Raw genomic sequence first — 16,875 nt, forward strand, 5'->3', positions numbered from 1 at the left:
GCATTCCTATGGGAAAACGCGCTTGCATTGTGTCTCTTCGCCGAAAAATAACATGAATAACTTTTATTATTTCAGTTGTACCGGATAGTATGTACATTTATTAATATTGTAAAAGTGTAATTGCTTTAATTACAGCATTTTTCATTACCACTGAGCGATGTTAAGCTTCGCTATATTTCAGGCCCAAACTTATGTTCCATGGCAGGTATGTAAAGACAAGCGACGATTCTAAGCAAACTAACGATCGAAAAGAATGTAGAATGTGTTCAAGGTTCGCTAGCAATGCGGTGGCGCTTATATATTGCTAATATGCCCGTCCGGTCACTCTATGAAAATGACTCCGTCGTGCATCTTTACGACGGTTAAAAAACATTCGAATGTAAGAAATAAAGTACGTGGACAGCGAAAGGTGTGCCTTTTTATTATCTCCTATGCCGGGCAGTTTTTATCGGGCACCTGTTTTCCGACTTTTCCCTATTTGCAAATATTTAGAGCGTGCGGTTGATGATTTGAACCCACAACATGCGTCTTTGCACATATTCATGAGCAGAAAGAATAAAGCAGTACTTATTTATTGCAAATCGGACTATATTACGTGGCTTTCAATTTATTTTGATCGCCTGCATGCACAACGAGTTACTTATTCAGTGTTACTGCGTAGTTCTTGCCATCTCTCTTGGTCTTCCACATGTCCTTCGTCCGTTTGACACGTATGTCCCCCATGGTGGAAAGCGCCGATGCCGTGTTCGCGCTAACAGTGTCCGACAGTGCACATAAATACATGTATGAAGCGGTTTTAGCACCGTTTTTCATGCCACGAATTTCAAATAAAAACGCCGTAACTGACCAATTATTTCATCTGCGTGACTGAGAAATGTTCCAATGTGCCAGTACGTACGAAATATTCGTGATATTTGCTCTTATAATCGAGCGCAGCGAGAAAATGCACTCGCTTTTTCCCATAGAAATGCATTACCGGAAGTCAATTTCAGACTGGTTGCTGTCTGCTTCAATTTGCAGCAGCACACTAGCGCCAGTTAAACCTCTAGCGTACATTATAATAACTCTATGGTCCCATCAGGCCCTTCAAAAATGCTTCGCAATATTTTCATATTTTTTAATTTCAGAGCGCTAAATATACGTAATTGCTGTAACGGGAGAAGAGAAAGATAGGACGTTGCCCATTTCAAACAAGGGCAAGAAATGGGTCTAAAAATGTAGGAAGTCTGTGAAGAGAAAGCACTGAGATGGAAGTTTGTGAGAAACAAGAATTCATACAAAAGACTACAGCTGACTTTGAAACCCAAGTTCCAAACGACCGAAACTCATCCCCGACATTCCCACTGGACCAGCAAACGTAGAGACGGGGGCTCTGCGCCTCAAAAGCAATCCAGTTACGAGGTCACCCGCAGTCTCGGCTGCGACCCGACTCGGCATAAAATGGCGTACACGAGCGATCCCTTCACCACAATGGGCGTGAAGGCTGAATCTCACGGCCATAAAAAAACACACCTAAATTGGAGAAAATCAAATAAAATGAAGCGCAGCTACGTACCTGTCTCCATGGGAAGCACTGAATCGTCGACTCCCGTCGGATCTTGAGGCTCTGCGCACAAAGGTGGTTCCAACATTCAGAATGGCACCTGGCCGTGAAATGATACGGAGACAACAGACCAATCTTGACGGCCACTGCTGCGTTGCCACGTTGCTGGGCCTCTTGGGAAACCTGCGGCTCTGCAAAGGACGAGGTGGAATTCAACCTGTTGCTGGCGATTGAATGTCAAAATTTGCAGTTTAATGAAGTACAGACCTGCATTTGTGTGGAACGTAACCTTTGTCACGTCCATGCGATCTGGTGGTTCACCTGGTGGGGAAAAAATATAAGGCATGACATTTTGGCGACATGTTCCCATTGCAGAAAGAAATGTCATCGAGAAGATACCTTCCGTCAGAGCTGGCACTGGGTTCCCAGGTTCCCGAACTTCCTCGTAATATTCTGGCTCTGGGAGTGAACAAGAAACCGAGACCATTTTTAATAAAGGTAATGCTAAGGCACAGAGTAAAAAAAACAAAAAACAAGCACCAACTTTAGGACAGACCTGATTTAACAGACACAGGATGGCAGCTAGGCTCTTCGTCCTGGTCCACATATTCGGGTGGCTCTGCAAATGCAGGGACGGCAGAGCAACAGATTAGCTTATGCTAAAACACCGTGGAAACAATACCATTATGAGATCCTAAAAGGAGGCTAGCTTGAGATGCCACGAGACGTGTGGCTTCTGCCAAGGTACGAAGGAAGGAGGCACATGCCTAGGCTTAACAGCCACGATAGAGATGCCCTAGAGGCGCTTTAGTAACAAGAATTTCAAGAACGGTAGGAAGGTGCAAAGGTCAACCGGGAACCTGCCACAAACTCGCATAGGAACCAATGCCGCCAATCGCGGATGCAGCAGATTTGCATTAAAGGGTGCAACAAACATTCGAGTGAACTTGCATGTCACGGGAACCGATATCGTGTACGCAGATTGCCGACAAAAACCACAGTAACCCGCTATGAACGCGCGTGCAACAGGAACAAATACCGTAGATTGTGGGCGCAGCAAACTCTCATTTTACGATACAATAAACAGGTGGAATCAACTTGCACGTCACATGAACCAATATCCCCCGAGCAGGTCGGGAACAAAACCGCGTCCACCCTCTACAAACTCCCTTGTCAGGCACAGCGGTACTGCCGATGGCGCAGTTGATGGGGTTCCCATCAGACATTGTGTGATGTACGACGGGAATAGGGGGAGGCCGATATTTGGGAATCTTTATGTTTTAGATCTTTAGTCCAAAGAACGGGATGGGTGATGTCACGGGGGAGGGTGCCCTTGCGGGATTTTACGGTAGATTACACTTTTCTTAATTATATAGAATCGATTTAACGTTTCATATAGAATGAAGCATTAGATATACTGCCTTATTGTACTTTAATATCTCTACAAAGGAAGACAGCTCTACATCATTAATACCTAGTGTTTTCAAGACCAGAACAGAAATTAGGTATCCTACTGTGGTAGTATAATTGTTACTGACCCTGATTCGGCACAATATTAAAAATATTTTTCGCGCCATAACTTTACAGGATGTGGCTTTGTGCGAGCAAATTACTAAAAATGAGACTCGCAGTTTTCCATCCCTTTGTAAATTATTCTGCCTCCTCAAGTCATAATGTTATTGGATGGTAACAACGATCTGGCTAAAGAAAAGAGCTCTAGGACTGGAGACATCTCCGAAAGACCACAGCATGTCGTTTGTGGGCCTTCGGTTTCACCGTAGAAACCTCGAATGTTGGCAGACCTTTTCCTGCTCCGTATTAACCCGAAATGAGCCACTACTTGTCGCATGTAAACTGGTCATGTGGCAACGCACCCGTCTTGATAGTCACAGCTGCCATCGTGCCATTGCCAACGGAGCCGTCCACCCCTGGAAGAGAAGATGGCAAGAGGCGACAATTAATAAAAATTTACATACTGGAAACTGTGCTGCCATTACTCCGGGTATTCTTTGACTACCCCGGCTAACTACAGTCGAGCCCGGTATCACACCCGAGTATTTCGCATTGTTGTTTATATCCAACAGTTCAAACATCACCTTGAAAATCACATGTAATTGTATAGGAGTGTTGTTTTTCTGTATCGAACTCCCACGGTCGGATTGAGCCCGCCGCGAGCACATACCTCGTGATGCGGGGCTGGCAGACTGCCACACCAGCATACGCGCACAATGCACAAGGATACGCAGCAAACAAGCAGTTGTAGAAGAAAAAAAACGAAACAAGAAAAAAAGAGGATCGCAAGGGGAAGGGCATGCACGGGTAAGGAAGGCAGGGAGTGCCTGCTGTTGGAACGGTAGCGTGCACTTTCCTTGAACACCGCTCTCGCTGCGCAACTCCTTAACCGCAAAAATAAAATAAGGAAAAAACAAAAAAGGTCTTCCTAAAGTTGAGTGTGTCAACAACAACCGTCGAGCAATCGCACTTCGAATGCCTTATCTTTGAAAGAACAGTGAGTGTGCAGCCGTTTTTTTTTTCTTTTTTGCCTTTCTCTTTTTGCTGCCTGAACTTAGTCAGGTTTCTTTTTTTAGGCTTAACTTTATCCTATGGATCAAGGGCTTTTTTTATGCTACTTGCTTTTTTCGTTTTTTTTTTTTTTATTTATTTTTATTATTTTTGTGTTTTGTTGCCGGCACTTTGGGTAGCAGTGCTGCGGAGTTGCCACTCCGGAGTTGGAAGGATTCCCGGAATCATTCCGCATTTTCGCGACCCCGGAATGGAATGGGAATGGAATGGCGGCAACGTTCAGGGGAATGGAATGGGCACGGGTCTTTATATTTTATTTATTTATTTATTTAATTTTTACGTTCAGCTATACCGAGCCAGTCAGGGAGTTGGTTGTTCAGATATAAAATGAGCGGGAAACTGCGAACTCGCGTAAGGCCCTAGCAGACTTATGTGCAAAAGTAACAAATGCAATACAAAAAACAAGCGTCAACACAAAGAACAGAGGAGGGAGGGGAGGGGGGGGGGGGGGGGGCGGCGGTGGCGCCTGTCACCAGTGAAGTTCACCACATATCCCTCTGCGCCTGTAATATTGCACGGCTGGTACATCATCAGCCGACGTGAATGTGACCTGCTGCTCTGGTGATCCGATACCCAGGAAGGAGGCCAGACTTGGCCTCGCTATGTGGACCCAGACTTCTTACACTTTCGACTCGTCTCGAACGCGCCGCTTCTCGAAGAGCTCGCTCCTGTGCCGGCCATCTCAGGTCGCAATCCACGAGGTTCCTGTTTGAATGATGCTAGACGAAACTTGAAAACTGCCATTCATGCGTTGGAGGCGGAGAGTCGGCAGGAAGGACCGTCACAACAGGGGCGCCACCAAATAGATTTTCAACCGTAACAGAAGATAAGACATGTGCTTCAGGAGGTCCACTTTTCTCGAAAATTCCAAATGCAACTGCCTGCATGGTCTTCAACGAGGTCAGCTACAACGAAAGTATGTATTGTCCTTTCATACAGCAGCGTGGGTAAAGTTTCATGTTCAAGGCAACACCTACAGATTCAAGAATACTGGTTCATCCCACCATGACGTTATGCAGTGCTGACAGAGGCGCCCTTATTGAACAGGGAAGTGGTGATTTTTTGATGGAATTTATTTTAGAGGTCGGTCTTTTCGCATCACTGGTCAGTCAGACAGGATGCCAGGGAAGGGAGCGCGGTCAATCCTTGGTGGAACGTTTTTTAAACCCATTTAGGACTCTTCGTCCGGAACCACTACCTTCAAGGCGAAGTGCCAAGCCTGCGGAAAAGTAATTTCGGGACCAAAAAAAAAAAAAAAAAGGAACTTCCACTTCAAACTTAAAGCCTCATCTCAGTTGGCGTCTCAAAGAAATTTGAAAAATGTATTACCAGTATTTATATTCCTGCCCTTCCTAAAATGTATTCTTGTATTTGTATTTCCAAAGACTTTTTGCCTCTTTTTAAAATGTATTTCCGATATGTATCACGATACATTTTTATGGATATATTTGAGACTTTAGTATCAGTATCTCAGCAACTATTTTCATCTATCCCAGTATTTGTATTTCCAAATACATTTCTGAATATTTCTGCTCAACCCTGCAACGTAATGCAGCTGTCAAGTGACACTTTTAACGTTTAGGAATTGGAGGATCGGAATGGAGCAAATTAGCCATTCCAGGAGTGGGAACGGGCCCAGTGTCCCCATTCCTAGGAGTTGAAAGGAATGGAATTATCGAAAACTCCAATTCCACGGAATGGAATTGGAATGGAATGGGGGTGCCCATTCCGCAACACTGCTGGGTAGTGGCCAGGCGTAAACACGGCGGTGTTTGTGGTCTTCCCCAACTAAGCTCCACTGTATTTAGTGGCTCTTAAAGGCTCTATTTGGTGAGGTCCCGTTTGTCGCGGCCTTTGGTACTATACTTGGTTTCGGCTTCCGTCCGAGCGCAGGCAAAGCCACGTGTGGCCGGAGCCAATCCCACGTCGGCAAAAGGTCACGCAATCTTTCCTGCTCCTTTGTATCGGTCCGCTGCGCCGCTGGTCGTCCGCGCCGCCCGCGCTCGCCAACTATTTCGTCCGCTACGGGTATATCAAAGGTATAGTCTGCTACAGGTTTAAAAAGTGCCCTTTCCCATTCTGAAATTTAGTCACAGGGGATGTGAGTACGTAGGCTGGCCGCCGTGTCCGAGCTTTCCACCTGCTCGGCGTTTCGGCATAGTTTCGAGATGTAAATACACATTGCAAGGTGCTCAATCACCCGGCCGTTGATGTTTCCCCGTGTTGTCTGGATGATATACCGGGGCTCGAGGCACAGCCCCTTCCAGCAGCTTCTCGGCGATCAATGTGATCGGCAGGTAAAGCCGTGCCCCGATTTTGCCGCGTATCAGTGAATAGACCTGCTGCAAAACGTACAGCGCCACGACGACAGGAAACTTTGGGAATCCTCGGTACAGATCGGGCGCTTTCTCGTTGCGCCTCCGCGACTGTGAGCGCGTCCCGGCAGCTACCGCTAACAGCCGTTGCGGCCATCCGCCGTCCCGCCCATCCGCCGAGTCGTACGCCGTAGGCGGTGCACCGTACCTGTGGCAGCGTAAAGGCATCGCGACAGGTGGACTCATTCGAATAATTATTCGTCATAAAACCGAATCCATTTAGTTTGCACCGCAACTGCGTCGGGTTTCCATCCAGGTTCGACCAAGAGTTGGTGCAGCAGACGACAGAGCCGATACAAAGGAGGAGAAAGGGGCAGCCGTTGGATCGTCCGCCTCGGCCGCTCAAACGTTGTTGCCGTGGTAACCTGCGCCTGCTCGCGCATGCCACGCGGTCACGTGGTAGCGGGAGGAGGGGCGTACCGAGGACTCCCATTATTCGTTGCACGCGGGCTTTTGGGACTTTTGCAAATGGTCCACTGTAGTGGCCCGGATGCTTTTCTTGTTTACGACGCATTCGCAGTACGACATCTCCTGCCGAATTTGAAAGTAGACATTGAACGCGACCTCTCGTGCCTGGCGCCCAAACGTGCCATTGCGAAAGGACGTTTTGAAGCGACTCAGTGAGGAAAGCAGCGAAGCACATGATTCGGCCATTACGGGAACGGAATCACACAGAAAAACAGAGCACTGCAGCCGTGTTGCCAGTGGATGTACGTGTTTTCACCAAACCATATGCATTTGCGTATGTTATTAAAAACATAAACTTTGATATTTAATTCCTATAGTTGCAAATCATTCTCAGCAGTACACATCCGGAATATGTGCAATGTTTACGCACAAAACAGTTATTTAAAGGGACAATGAAGGCAGTTTCAAACATTTTTTTGGCGACTGAACTTGGTTCCAGGCACGTCTCGGGCCACGTTGCCCAAATTTCAGCCGAAACCGGCGCCTGTGTGTTTCGCAAATCAATTAAACAGTCGCGGTAATAATCGTACCGCGATCGACTGGGGCGACGCCCCGAGAGTTGTGGGAGAAGCGGAGATCACGTGACCGATGCGGGGACAAGATGCGCGACGTCACAAGAGACGCGTCAGCGATTGGTCGAAATGGAAGACGTGCCCTCGGTCACGTTTTGGTTCGCGATTTTTAGAAATACTGTTCTAATTTCCGCTCGAATAACCATGAAAAGTATAAATCAGACCGGAAATGATTACTAAACCGTAAATAAAGCGGCGCAATTGTTTTTTTCTTTGCTACGCTAGACGCGAAACGGTCAACGAGCAACTATGGGCACTTCGGCATGCGGGCCACTCGTTACCGCCTGGGCGGTCTTTGTCGGGTGATGGCGGAGGCCGTCACACTCATACTCCCGTTCCGTTTGTGTTGGGTCACTAAACGGAAGCTCGAACTTGCTCGCAAAAGCGGCATTGTCGTCCATGTTGACAGAGTCGACGAAACGACCGCGCCACCGCGCTGCTATAACCCACCGCGGTAACCAGAGTCGATCTCCTAAGTACTACCGATACCGACTATTCCCACCCGACGTCACTCCCTACGTCACTTCCGTTTTCGGAGGCCCAGAAACGAGAATGGAGATTGTTCAGCTTCGGTTTCTTTACTTCTTTCGTAGGCACAGAAATGCACGTCACAAATGTCTACAAAAAATTGGGCAGCATGCTATCTTCCCAAGAAGGCTAAAACCACCATTTAAAAAATTAAATAAAATCGTCTTCATTGTCTCTTAAAAAAAATTACATATGCGGACTACTTTTCGGTGCGTAGGAGTGTTCTCGAAGTCGCAAACTGTTTCTAAGCCTTTGGCTGCGCTCGGATAGAAGCGGAAATGAAGTATAGCAGAGACGCGCGGAAATTTCAACTGGAGCTTAGGTTAGCAATTTTTGTATATCAAATTATCGATATATCAAACGATTTTACTATCCCCCTTGAATTCGATATATCCGGGTTCGACATATATTTACGGAATAACATGCCTGTACCCTTTCCAGTATGCTATTTAGTATCGCGATATTCGAAAAAGAGGCCGCATCTCCACGCGGTGAATGATGTTGATTGGGGCGAAGCTCCGGCGGTGCTGATGATACTGATTTTATTGTTCATAGGTAGTGCTGATGGTGCTATCTTTTTTTTATTGCTCATAGATAGTGCCGAGTTCCGGGTTGCGTTTCGACTTCATCACTACTACTTTATGGTCGGTGAAATGCAGAGCCAGTGGTTCTTGAACATGAGGAAGATACATAGAAAGGGGGGACGGACAACGAAGACTTCTTCTAGCGGGTCAGCTTGGATCCGCTAGAAGCCGTGGGAATGCATCTCCACCGCTTAAGTCAACGGCCCATGTCAGAAAGAGAATGTGTGGTATGGATCGTGGTTATATACGCATTTGAGCATTTGACCGCAGCACCCTCTCGTCCATAAACGTTGAGCCAATGCATGCAAAGTTAAACGCGATTATATACGCATTTGTCCGCAGCGCCCTCTCCTGTATAGACGTTGAGCGGCTACATGCAACGTTGGAGTGTAGCGTAGTGGTTAAGACGTCTGCCTCATAAGCAAGTGGTCCCAAGTTCGAACCCCCGTGCGGCCGCACATTGTTTCTTCAAAGTGGGCCGATCCCAGAGGCAGTGCAATCGATGTGAGCACGGACGCCGGACAAGGCTAGACCCTAAGGAGCTCCGCCCCTAATAGCTATTGTGAAATCAGCAAGTGGAAATGATGCCAACACAAACATTCAAATATAGCCGCGCTTATCATCGGGGGAAGGCAGGCTCGTGGGTCGAGCAGACAGTCTACCACGGAACTATGCTGAGCACTTGTTACGTGCTGCTGCGGGGGTACACCAGCAAGCTTCCAAAGCATTCCTTTGACACCATGAAACTGCTTGTAATCAGTTGATAACAAGGTCTACAGCCCCGAGAGTGAACCCCTGCCTTCCACCGACGTCACTTTTCCGTTGTTGCCAGTAGAGGCTTTCACTTTGAAAAAGACGGCAAGGACCAAATCGGAAATTCCAAAACTTAGCAAAAAAAAATATTTTGGCCCGATATTTGGGCTACTATTTCAGGGATGTTTGTTGCTGTCTTTAGCACATTTTCCCGCAAATTGGGGACTATAAAGAAAACGCCGAGTGCCCCTTTAACACCACAGAAGAGTTTTGCCATCGGTATATCGAAAGGATCCCGCCGACGGCAAGGTGCTAATGTAATTTGACAAATGTCAGTCTCACAGTGTCCGAGGCACAGCGGCTCCTACAACCGATAACGCCAACCGAACAGACTGTCGTCCGCACGAGATGCGCACGCTAGTCCAGCGTTCGCCGAAACAGTCTTGCGCTGCCCGGCAGCAAAGCCGTCCCGCACACGCGAGACACGATCGATAAAGCGGAAAAATTTATATATAAAAAAACATCGCAAACAAGCTATCAGTGGCATCGGTGTCCATCCAGCATGTCCCGCAGCCTACAAAACAGCCGTCGTGCGGGCTCAAAAGTAAACCTTTAAGAGAAATATTTCTGGTTGTAAAAACAATAAATAAAGGAGGACAACCAACCCCATCCCAAAAATGGGGACCCTACGTTTCGAGGCCCGCTCCGCTCTTCTCCGGTGGCAACATGGCGACGGCCTTCGAGGTGCCTGGGGCGAAGAATACACGCTCCTTTCGAACGGAGAAAACAAAGGGAGAGGCAAACCGTCGGTGTCGACCTAAACGAGAATGGGTCGTCGAGCCAGAGACTGCCGACACCAGCAACCGTAAGCGGGTATGCAGTCTCGCTCAACCCCGCGCATCCGCATACCCCAAACTGAAGCACCGGCAGGCACGCAAGGAATCAACGCAGCCCACGAGTCGACCTCGGCGCTTGGACGTCTCTCCACTAACCAAAAAATGGTTCGCCAAAAAAAAAAACAACCAAAAGCTACTCAGTCACCTACACAGGCAAGACGCAGGACTTCGACGAAAGACTCCGCCGACGAAGAAGCGACGCGCACAAGCGCGGCGCGGTCGCAACGACCGTCGCGACGTCAAAGACCACTGGGTTGCTTTCAATGACCCTGGCGTTCTCGACGCAGAGACTAACCTCCACATAGACTATTTGTAGAAAGCCGGCACGGTCGAACGACGCCAGGAAAATGACTGGGTGCCTCGGAGCCCTGTCGACAGCCCAAGTCGACGGGCTCTGCCCCGTGGCCCAAAGATAGAAAAATACTGCTCCTCGATCGCAGTCCCGATAGTCAGCCCCAAAAAACAACTGGGTAGGCCTCGAAACGTAGGGTTCCAGGTTTGAGGATTTCGTCGCTTACTGTCCTTCATTTATTTTGCGGGTTCTCTTCGGATGTCTCCGTGTCTGAATTTCGTAAGTCACAAAAAGCTTTAAGCTGCAGGAACAATCTTATGTTTACGTACCGGCCCCCACGGGAACCTCCTCGGTGCAAACTTCCGTCGCGTCTTGCGGCTCTGCACACACAAGTGGTTCCAAAGTTTAGAATGGCACCTAGCCATGAAATGCCACCGAGAGAACAGACCAATCTTAATGGCCACAGTCGAGTCATTGTGTCGTTGGCTCACTTTGGAAACCTACGGCTCTGCAAAAGTACCGTATTTAGCCGAAAATAGGTCGACCACAAAAATAGGTCCACCCCTACTTATTAAACCCACCGAGAATAAAAAAAAAAAAAAATTCGAGTGTAGGTCAACCTTTTCCTTTTTTGTTTAGGGACAGGGGAAAGGAAGGGCAAAAGAAGAATACAAACCTTTATTTACAGCACTCTCGGCTAAATCGCGGGGCAATGCCAAAAACTTAATCATCGTCAGAACTTTTGGACATGTCATCGTCGTCCGAAGCTTCGTCAGCTGGGTAGACATCCTGGCGAATTCGCAACAATACCTCACTGACACCCTGTAGAATGACACTGCGCAAGACGCATCCAAAGATGGTGGAGACGGGGGATCGTGCTACGTGCAGGAGTTGCCGTGAGTAACACGCGAGCCCCCGCATGCAACAAGCTAAAGTAACCTCCGTTGCTTCTTTTTGGTGCGCATTTGCGAGGGAGAGGAATGGAGGGCAAGGTGCATGGCGCATCACGTTCCTCTCCCTCCCGTTGCCCAGCCAGGGGAACGCCACAGGCGCCATGGCGAAACCCGACGCACGAGGGATGTTCGCGAGCGGCGGCCACGGCGTCGGTTGCGGCTGTTTCGATTGTTTTCCTGCACCAAAAGCTTTTTGAAACAAGAAGCGCTGCGGCTCTACGGCAACGCCGGCTCTGTCATTCCATAGCGCCATGCCCTCGGTAGGGTCTCGATTCTTTGGTCACGATTATAGGTCGAAATTCTTCGATCACGATTATAGGTCGACCCTAAATTTTTGACAACATTTCCAAAAAAAAAAAAAAAGGTTGACTTATATTCGAATAAATACGGTAGATCATGGGGAACACATTGCCGCCGATTGAACCTCGGAATTGCTAGGTTATGGAGTACATACCTGCATTCAAGTGTATCGTGACCTCCGTCATAATCATGTAATCTGGCAATTCAGCGGGTACGAGGTAAGAAAAAGAAATTATGGGAGACACGACATTCAGGTGGCACGATCTTACCGTAAAACACCAAAGGAGTGCCCGCCCCACTTTCCCCGAAAATTGGGTTATTCTAGACGTTGGTGCTAGTCTTGTCAAATCGGACACTTAACGTACGAGGTGTGATCTAAACATTCAAGGGACCGATTCTGTAGCGTGGAAAAAGAGGGCAGCACACAGATGAGTGCGCAGCAGTCCGAGGCAGGGACCTTTCTGCATCATTATGCCAAAGGGTGTCGCTCTGGGAAAGTCTGAAACTGCGCTACACGAGTTTGTTCGACCACATGCACGAACACAATGGCAATCTCTCCATAGACCGCAGGCCAAAGCGAGAGCAAACACCTATTTTACGTCAAACTCGACAAATGTATTTGAATGTATTTCTCTTGCTTTTTTATTTCTCCGGGCAAATCAGTTTTTTGAAGCAAGATTGTTCTTTTACATCTTGTATGTATTACCACTCCTGTAAAGGCCCTGTAAAGTGCCGACAGTAGCAATAAATAAAAAAAAATCTAAGACACTCGTGAAGAAATTGTTTAGAAGGCTGATGTCAAAAAGCAGCGAGGCGTGCAAGTGTTCTGAGTGTCACTCGCGCCACAGGAATGGCTGAACGTCACCAAAGCCGGGGAGAGGTCGACTAAGGTTGCCCTACCGCTCTTGGACTGCCAGCAATGTTCTTCCCTTGTTGAACCGTATGTGCCACTTCAAAACATAGCAGATTTCCCAAGTTTGGGAAATGTTAATTGGGGGCTTTTGAACAAAGCAGGTGCTTCCGCTGTATTTTATGATAGCTTCAAAAAAGAAGCTTTATCGGCCCTTTGGTAAGAGCAGGCACTCGGCTGTGAGGTTTCCAATCTACCCCGTAAAGTTCCGATTCTGCGAGTGTAAAAGAAAGCAGTATTCTTTTTACCAAAAATTACATTTAGAAATCCAAAATGCTCTAAAAACGGGCATAAATTCAATGACAGACCCGACTTCACGGACGCAAGATGGCGGCCGGGCTCTTTGTCCTCTTCGACATAATCTGGTGGTTCTGCAAGCGGAGCAACAAGACACCGAACTTGTAGCTCGCATTAAAACGCAATAGAAACACTCCTAGGATATGCTAAGAGATGGCCTAGCTTAAGATGTCTGGCTTATGCCAAGGAGCGGCTTCTCTCATGCCGTCTTCAACGCAAGCGTCCAACCTTCGACAACACTTGGGCGTGTCATGCACTTTGAGCAGACAAAGCACGGCAGAGGCATGGAGCACGCGCTGAAGGCTGAGCAAGAGACGTGCCCTTCTCACTCTATCCGTGACCATAACGAAAATGGAGCCCGACGGGGCGGTTTAGGTCTTGCCAGAATGCACACAAAAAAGCTAGAAAACTTGGAAGGGTCATGCTCCTAGGTCACTCACATTTAGCATTTTCTGTTTAGCCTCAAATATAACATTTTCTTAAAAAGAAAAAAAAAAAGCTTCGAAGGAGGTGAGGCAAAAGACGGCCCGAACCCCTTGAATAGGCTCCGCCCCTCTCTGCAGTGCTACGGCACATCAGCAGTTGCGGCGTACATGTAATCGTACACTCGAGTACAGTCACCCAATTTTTAATAATATCACGCGACCGTCGACCAGCGGGACGGCCAGCGCTAAGCCGCGGAGAAATGCGGCGTCACGGGAGAGATTAGGCGCGTGCGCACAAAGCTCTCTCCGGTGCGAGCGTCGTCTGCTAGGCTATTCTGTTGACCGCACGCAGCCCCTGTTCCTTATCTGCTGACATAGCTGACCGCCTGTAAGCAAAGATCTGAACAGTGCTTGCTGACGTGATACCGTGATTCTGCTCAGGCGTGAAAGAAACCGCGCGTCATCTGGTTTAATTTAGTTTATTTTTATTCTTCTATTTTTCGTTTGCGTTAACTTGGTCAGCACCAAAAAAGAATATGATGACGCGACAAGCTAATGCAACGATGCATTAAACTATATACCGCAACCAATGCCACGAGGCTTCAAAACCAATCAAGCGCTGTCCCCCTGCCACGTGACATCGTGCTTCCACGGGCAGTTGTGCCCATCAGGAAGGCCACGTGACACACTCTTAGCGATGGACTGGACAAGGTGGCTCATAGCGTCGGCTGCGGTACAACACAAAGTGAAACGGAGTATAAACAATCGGCGCAACGCGGTCCTTAGCTACGGAGCAGGGGCTGTGTGCGATCAGCGGAATAGCCGAGCAGACGACTCTCCTCGCAGAGGGCTTTGCGCGCACGCGCTTAATCTCTCCCGTGACGCCGCATTTCTCCGCGGCACGGCACTGCCCGTGCCGGCGGTCGACGCTCGCCTGATATTATTCAAAAAATTGGGCGACTGTACATTAGTTTCCAGTATACAGCTAGATAAAAACATAGGGTATAAACCAAACATTAGGCAGGACAATACAACAATCGCGCTAAATATTTCAACTACAGTTGACTCTCGTTATTTCCAACTCCAGAAAGCGCGAATTTTGCTCGAATTATCAGAAATTCATCTAAATATAATGCGAGATAAATTTGACGTATGAATGGCTACACCTACAAAGGAGATATTTGATGATCTTCTCTAAATGAATGACCCAAGTTTATTTGTTCCTCAAAGATGTTGTTTATTGTGGACTGTTCACGCAGTCCATGAAAACTCAAGAATCAAGTTTTTTCATCGGGCGAAAAAATTGTTTAATGAGAACCTTTAAAGGGACCATAAAATGACCTTTTTACTTTTTGTCAGATAAGTTTTACATTAAACCGCCAATGTTCACTGAATGCCGAACAGGCGTCCGTTTTCGTCTCGGTTTATTAACTTCTACACAAAAAAATTAATGAAATATCGACTTTTTCTTTCTCTCCAACTGACCGCAAAACAAGCTGCGGCGTAATTTCGACGGTTGTGACGTACCCTGTTTCTGGAATCGGAAGTTCTCTCGGCAGTAGGAGAATGAGAGCGTTAGCGGCGGCGAGTTGGCGGCGTGCCGGTAGGTTTTACTGCGCTGACGGCCCTGATGTCACTGACGTATTTTTTTAATTGGCGCCTCTCATCGCCGCGATAGCCACAGACACATCGCAGCTGAGCGTGATTCAATGAGATATGCTGCGCTACAGCGACAACATGGGACTAGTCCCATACGCCGGTTGGGAAGTGCAGCCAGTCTTCCGGTGAAGACTCCAGAAGTCGACCGAACTGTCGTTGTTGGTAAAAGGCGGCCCGTGTCAGTCGTCTGCAAAGCGACGTAGATAGAGACAAATGGCCGCGGGTTTTTTCGCGGCCTCGGAGATGCAGAAGCGAGCCAACGTTAAAAAAGTAACGTGTGAACTACGACAGTGTCAGCAAGAGCCAGGCAAATACCTGTTCACACTTGGAGCGGACGAGCGCGTTTGATGGAAATGCTGTATTCACGCTGTTGGCAAGCGCTTCGGGACCTATCTTTGACGATTGCAACTCGATACTGACGCGACACTCGGCAAAGAAAGGTTGGACCGGCATTGCACGAAGCTCCAACGAACTGTTATAGCTCGACACTGACGTGCAGTCTGTCAGAATAAAAATGGCGTACCAATAACAAAGTGTACATACCGTGTTACGAAGGTAATCCGTACGGCGTTTATTTCAGCTCTATATCACACAAAACAAGAAGATAGAATCGACGACTGCCTCGGAAACCAGGGGGAAGAGATTGACCTCGCCCCTTAATCTAAAATTGAGGTCAGCGATCAAAATACGGGAAGGGTCCACAAGGGTCGCGGGGGCATATTCCATTCAGCAAGCCAGCCGGTCGTGGGCAGATGGTCTTGGCCAAGTACCGTCCAAGCAACGCTGCGCCTGCTTCGGAGTGCCTGCTAGGCCTATCTGCCGAGCTCGCTCGGTCGCGGGTCGGTGAATTCGTGGCCGTTCCGGCTTTTCTCGGGTGTTTGTGGATTCAGCGTTCTTGTTCGTCGTGGTCGGTTTCAAGTACTTTTTTCTTGCTGCTTGAAGTCGGAACGCGCGAGAACAACACGTAGAAAAGTAAACGATCCTCGATCGTCCAACGCTGTCGGCCCTACCGCCCCTGCTTCGTTTACCCCACGATAGATGGCGCTTGGCTCTCAGCATCATCAAATTCGGCAATTTTCGTCGCATCTCTAATTATGCTACAAAATGTGGATCTGATAATTATTTAACGAAACTTTTAGGAAACATTCGCCGGCCATTTATTGTTTACGATCGCGGTGCTGGTGAGGTAGGCTCTTACCCAATAGGCGACGTGGATTCGGCCGACGTGCTGCGTTTCCGCGGATGCATCGCAGTGAAAAGGCAGAGAGCTTTCGAAAGAAAGAAGGCGCAAAAGAGTCCAGTTTTCTATTAAAAGTTCTATAGCGAATAATTTTTTTTTGGCTCCCTATTTTTGTTTTTTTTCGCAGCTTTTACGACGTGCGGTGTATGGAATTTGATTTCAGAATCGTTTCATGGTCCCTTTAAGCAGGGGATGCACGAGCGATAAAAACGGGCACCACGTGGCAGTTTTCATAGCAACTTCCACCGACGCTGCGACTGGGACCTATGCAAGGGCACCACGTCCCAGCGTCCACGCAAGTTGCCACGGAAATTTCCGCACGGTGCCCGTTTCCATAGCTCCTGGTGCCTGGCTTGAGCCCCGCTGAGTGGGCTTCTCCCCGAGCACCGGTGCACTAAGGAGAAGCAACACCCGTAGATGCCATTTAAAGCACCTTATGAACACATCAAAAACATACTGGGAACACCATTTTTTTTTTTAATTAACTAGGAGTATGA

General features: G+C 48.0%; 1 protein-coding gene across 19 annotated transcripts in view; it reads right to left on the reverse strand.

Moving 5' to 3' along the window:
- LOC8051231 (caldesmon) overlaps window positions 1–16,875 on the reverse strand; it is a 63,940-nt gene that overhangs the window by 17,762 nt on the left and 29,303 nt on the right. For 7 of the 19 annotated variants that reach the window (XM_040214065.3, XM_040502279.2, XM_040502277.2 and 4 more), the window contains 8 exons: window positions 13,066–13,128; window positions 10,924–10,974; window positions 3,418–3,471; window positions 2,100–2,162; window positions 1,943–2,002; window positions 1,811–1,864; window positions 1,675–1,734; window positions 1,556–1,606 (listed from right to left, as the gene is read on the reverse strand). In XM_040214065.3, coding sequence (XP_040069999.1) covers window positions 1,556–1,606; window positions 1,675–1,734; window positions 1,811–1,864; window positions 1,943–2,002; window positions 2,100–2,162; window positions 3,418–3,471; window positions 10,924–10,974; window positions 13,066–13,128 — 456 coding nt within the window. Of the gene's footprint in view, window positions 1–1,555; window positions 1,607–1,674; window positions 1,735–1,810; window positions 2,003–2,099; window positions 2,163–3,417; window positions 3,472–10,923; window positions 10,975–13,065; window positions 13,129–16,875 lie in introns of all 19 variants that reach the window. The other 12 variants (XM_040502286.2, XM_040502284.2, XM_040502282.2 and 9 more) reach the window with 6 other exon arrangements.

The sequence above is a fragment of the Ixodes scapularis genome, unplaced genomic scaffold, assembly GCF_016920785.2.
Source record: "Ixodes scapularis isolate PalLabHiFi unplaced genomic scaffold, ASM1692078v2 PGA_scaffold11__112_contigs__length_91849675, whole genome shotgun sequence".
Lineage (NCBI taxonomy): Eukaryota > Metazoa > Arthropoda > Arachnida > Ixodida > Ixodidae > Ixodes > Ixodes scapularis.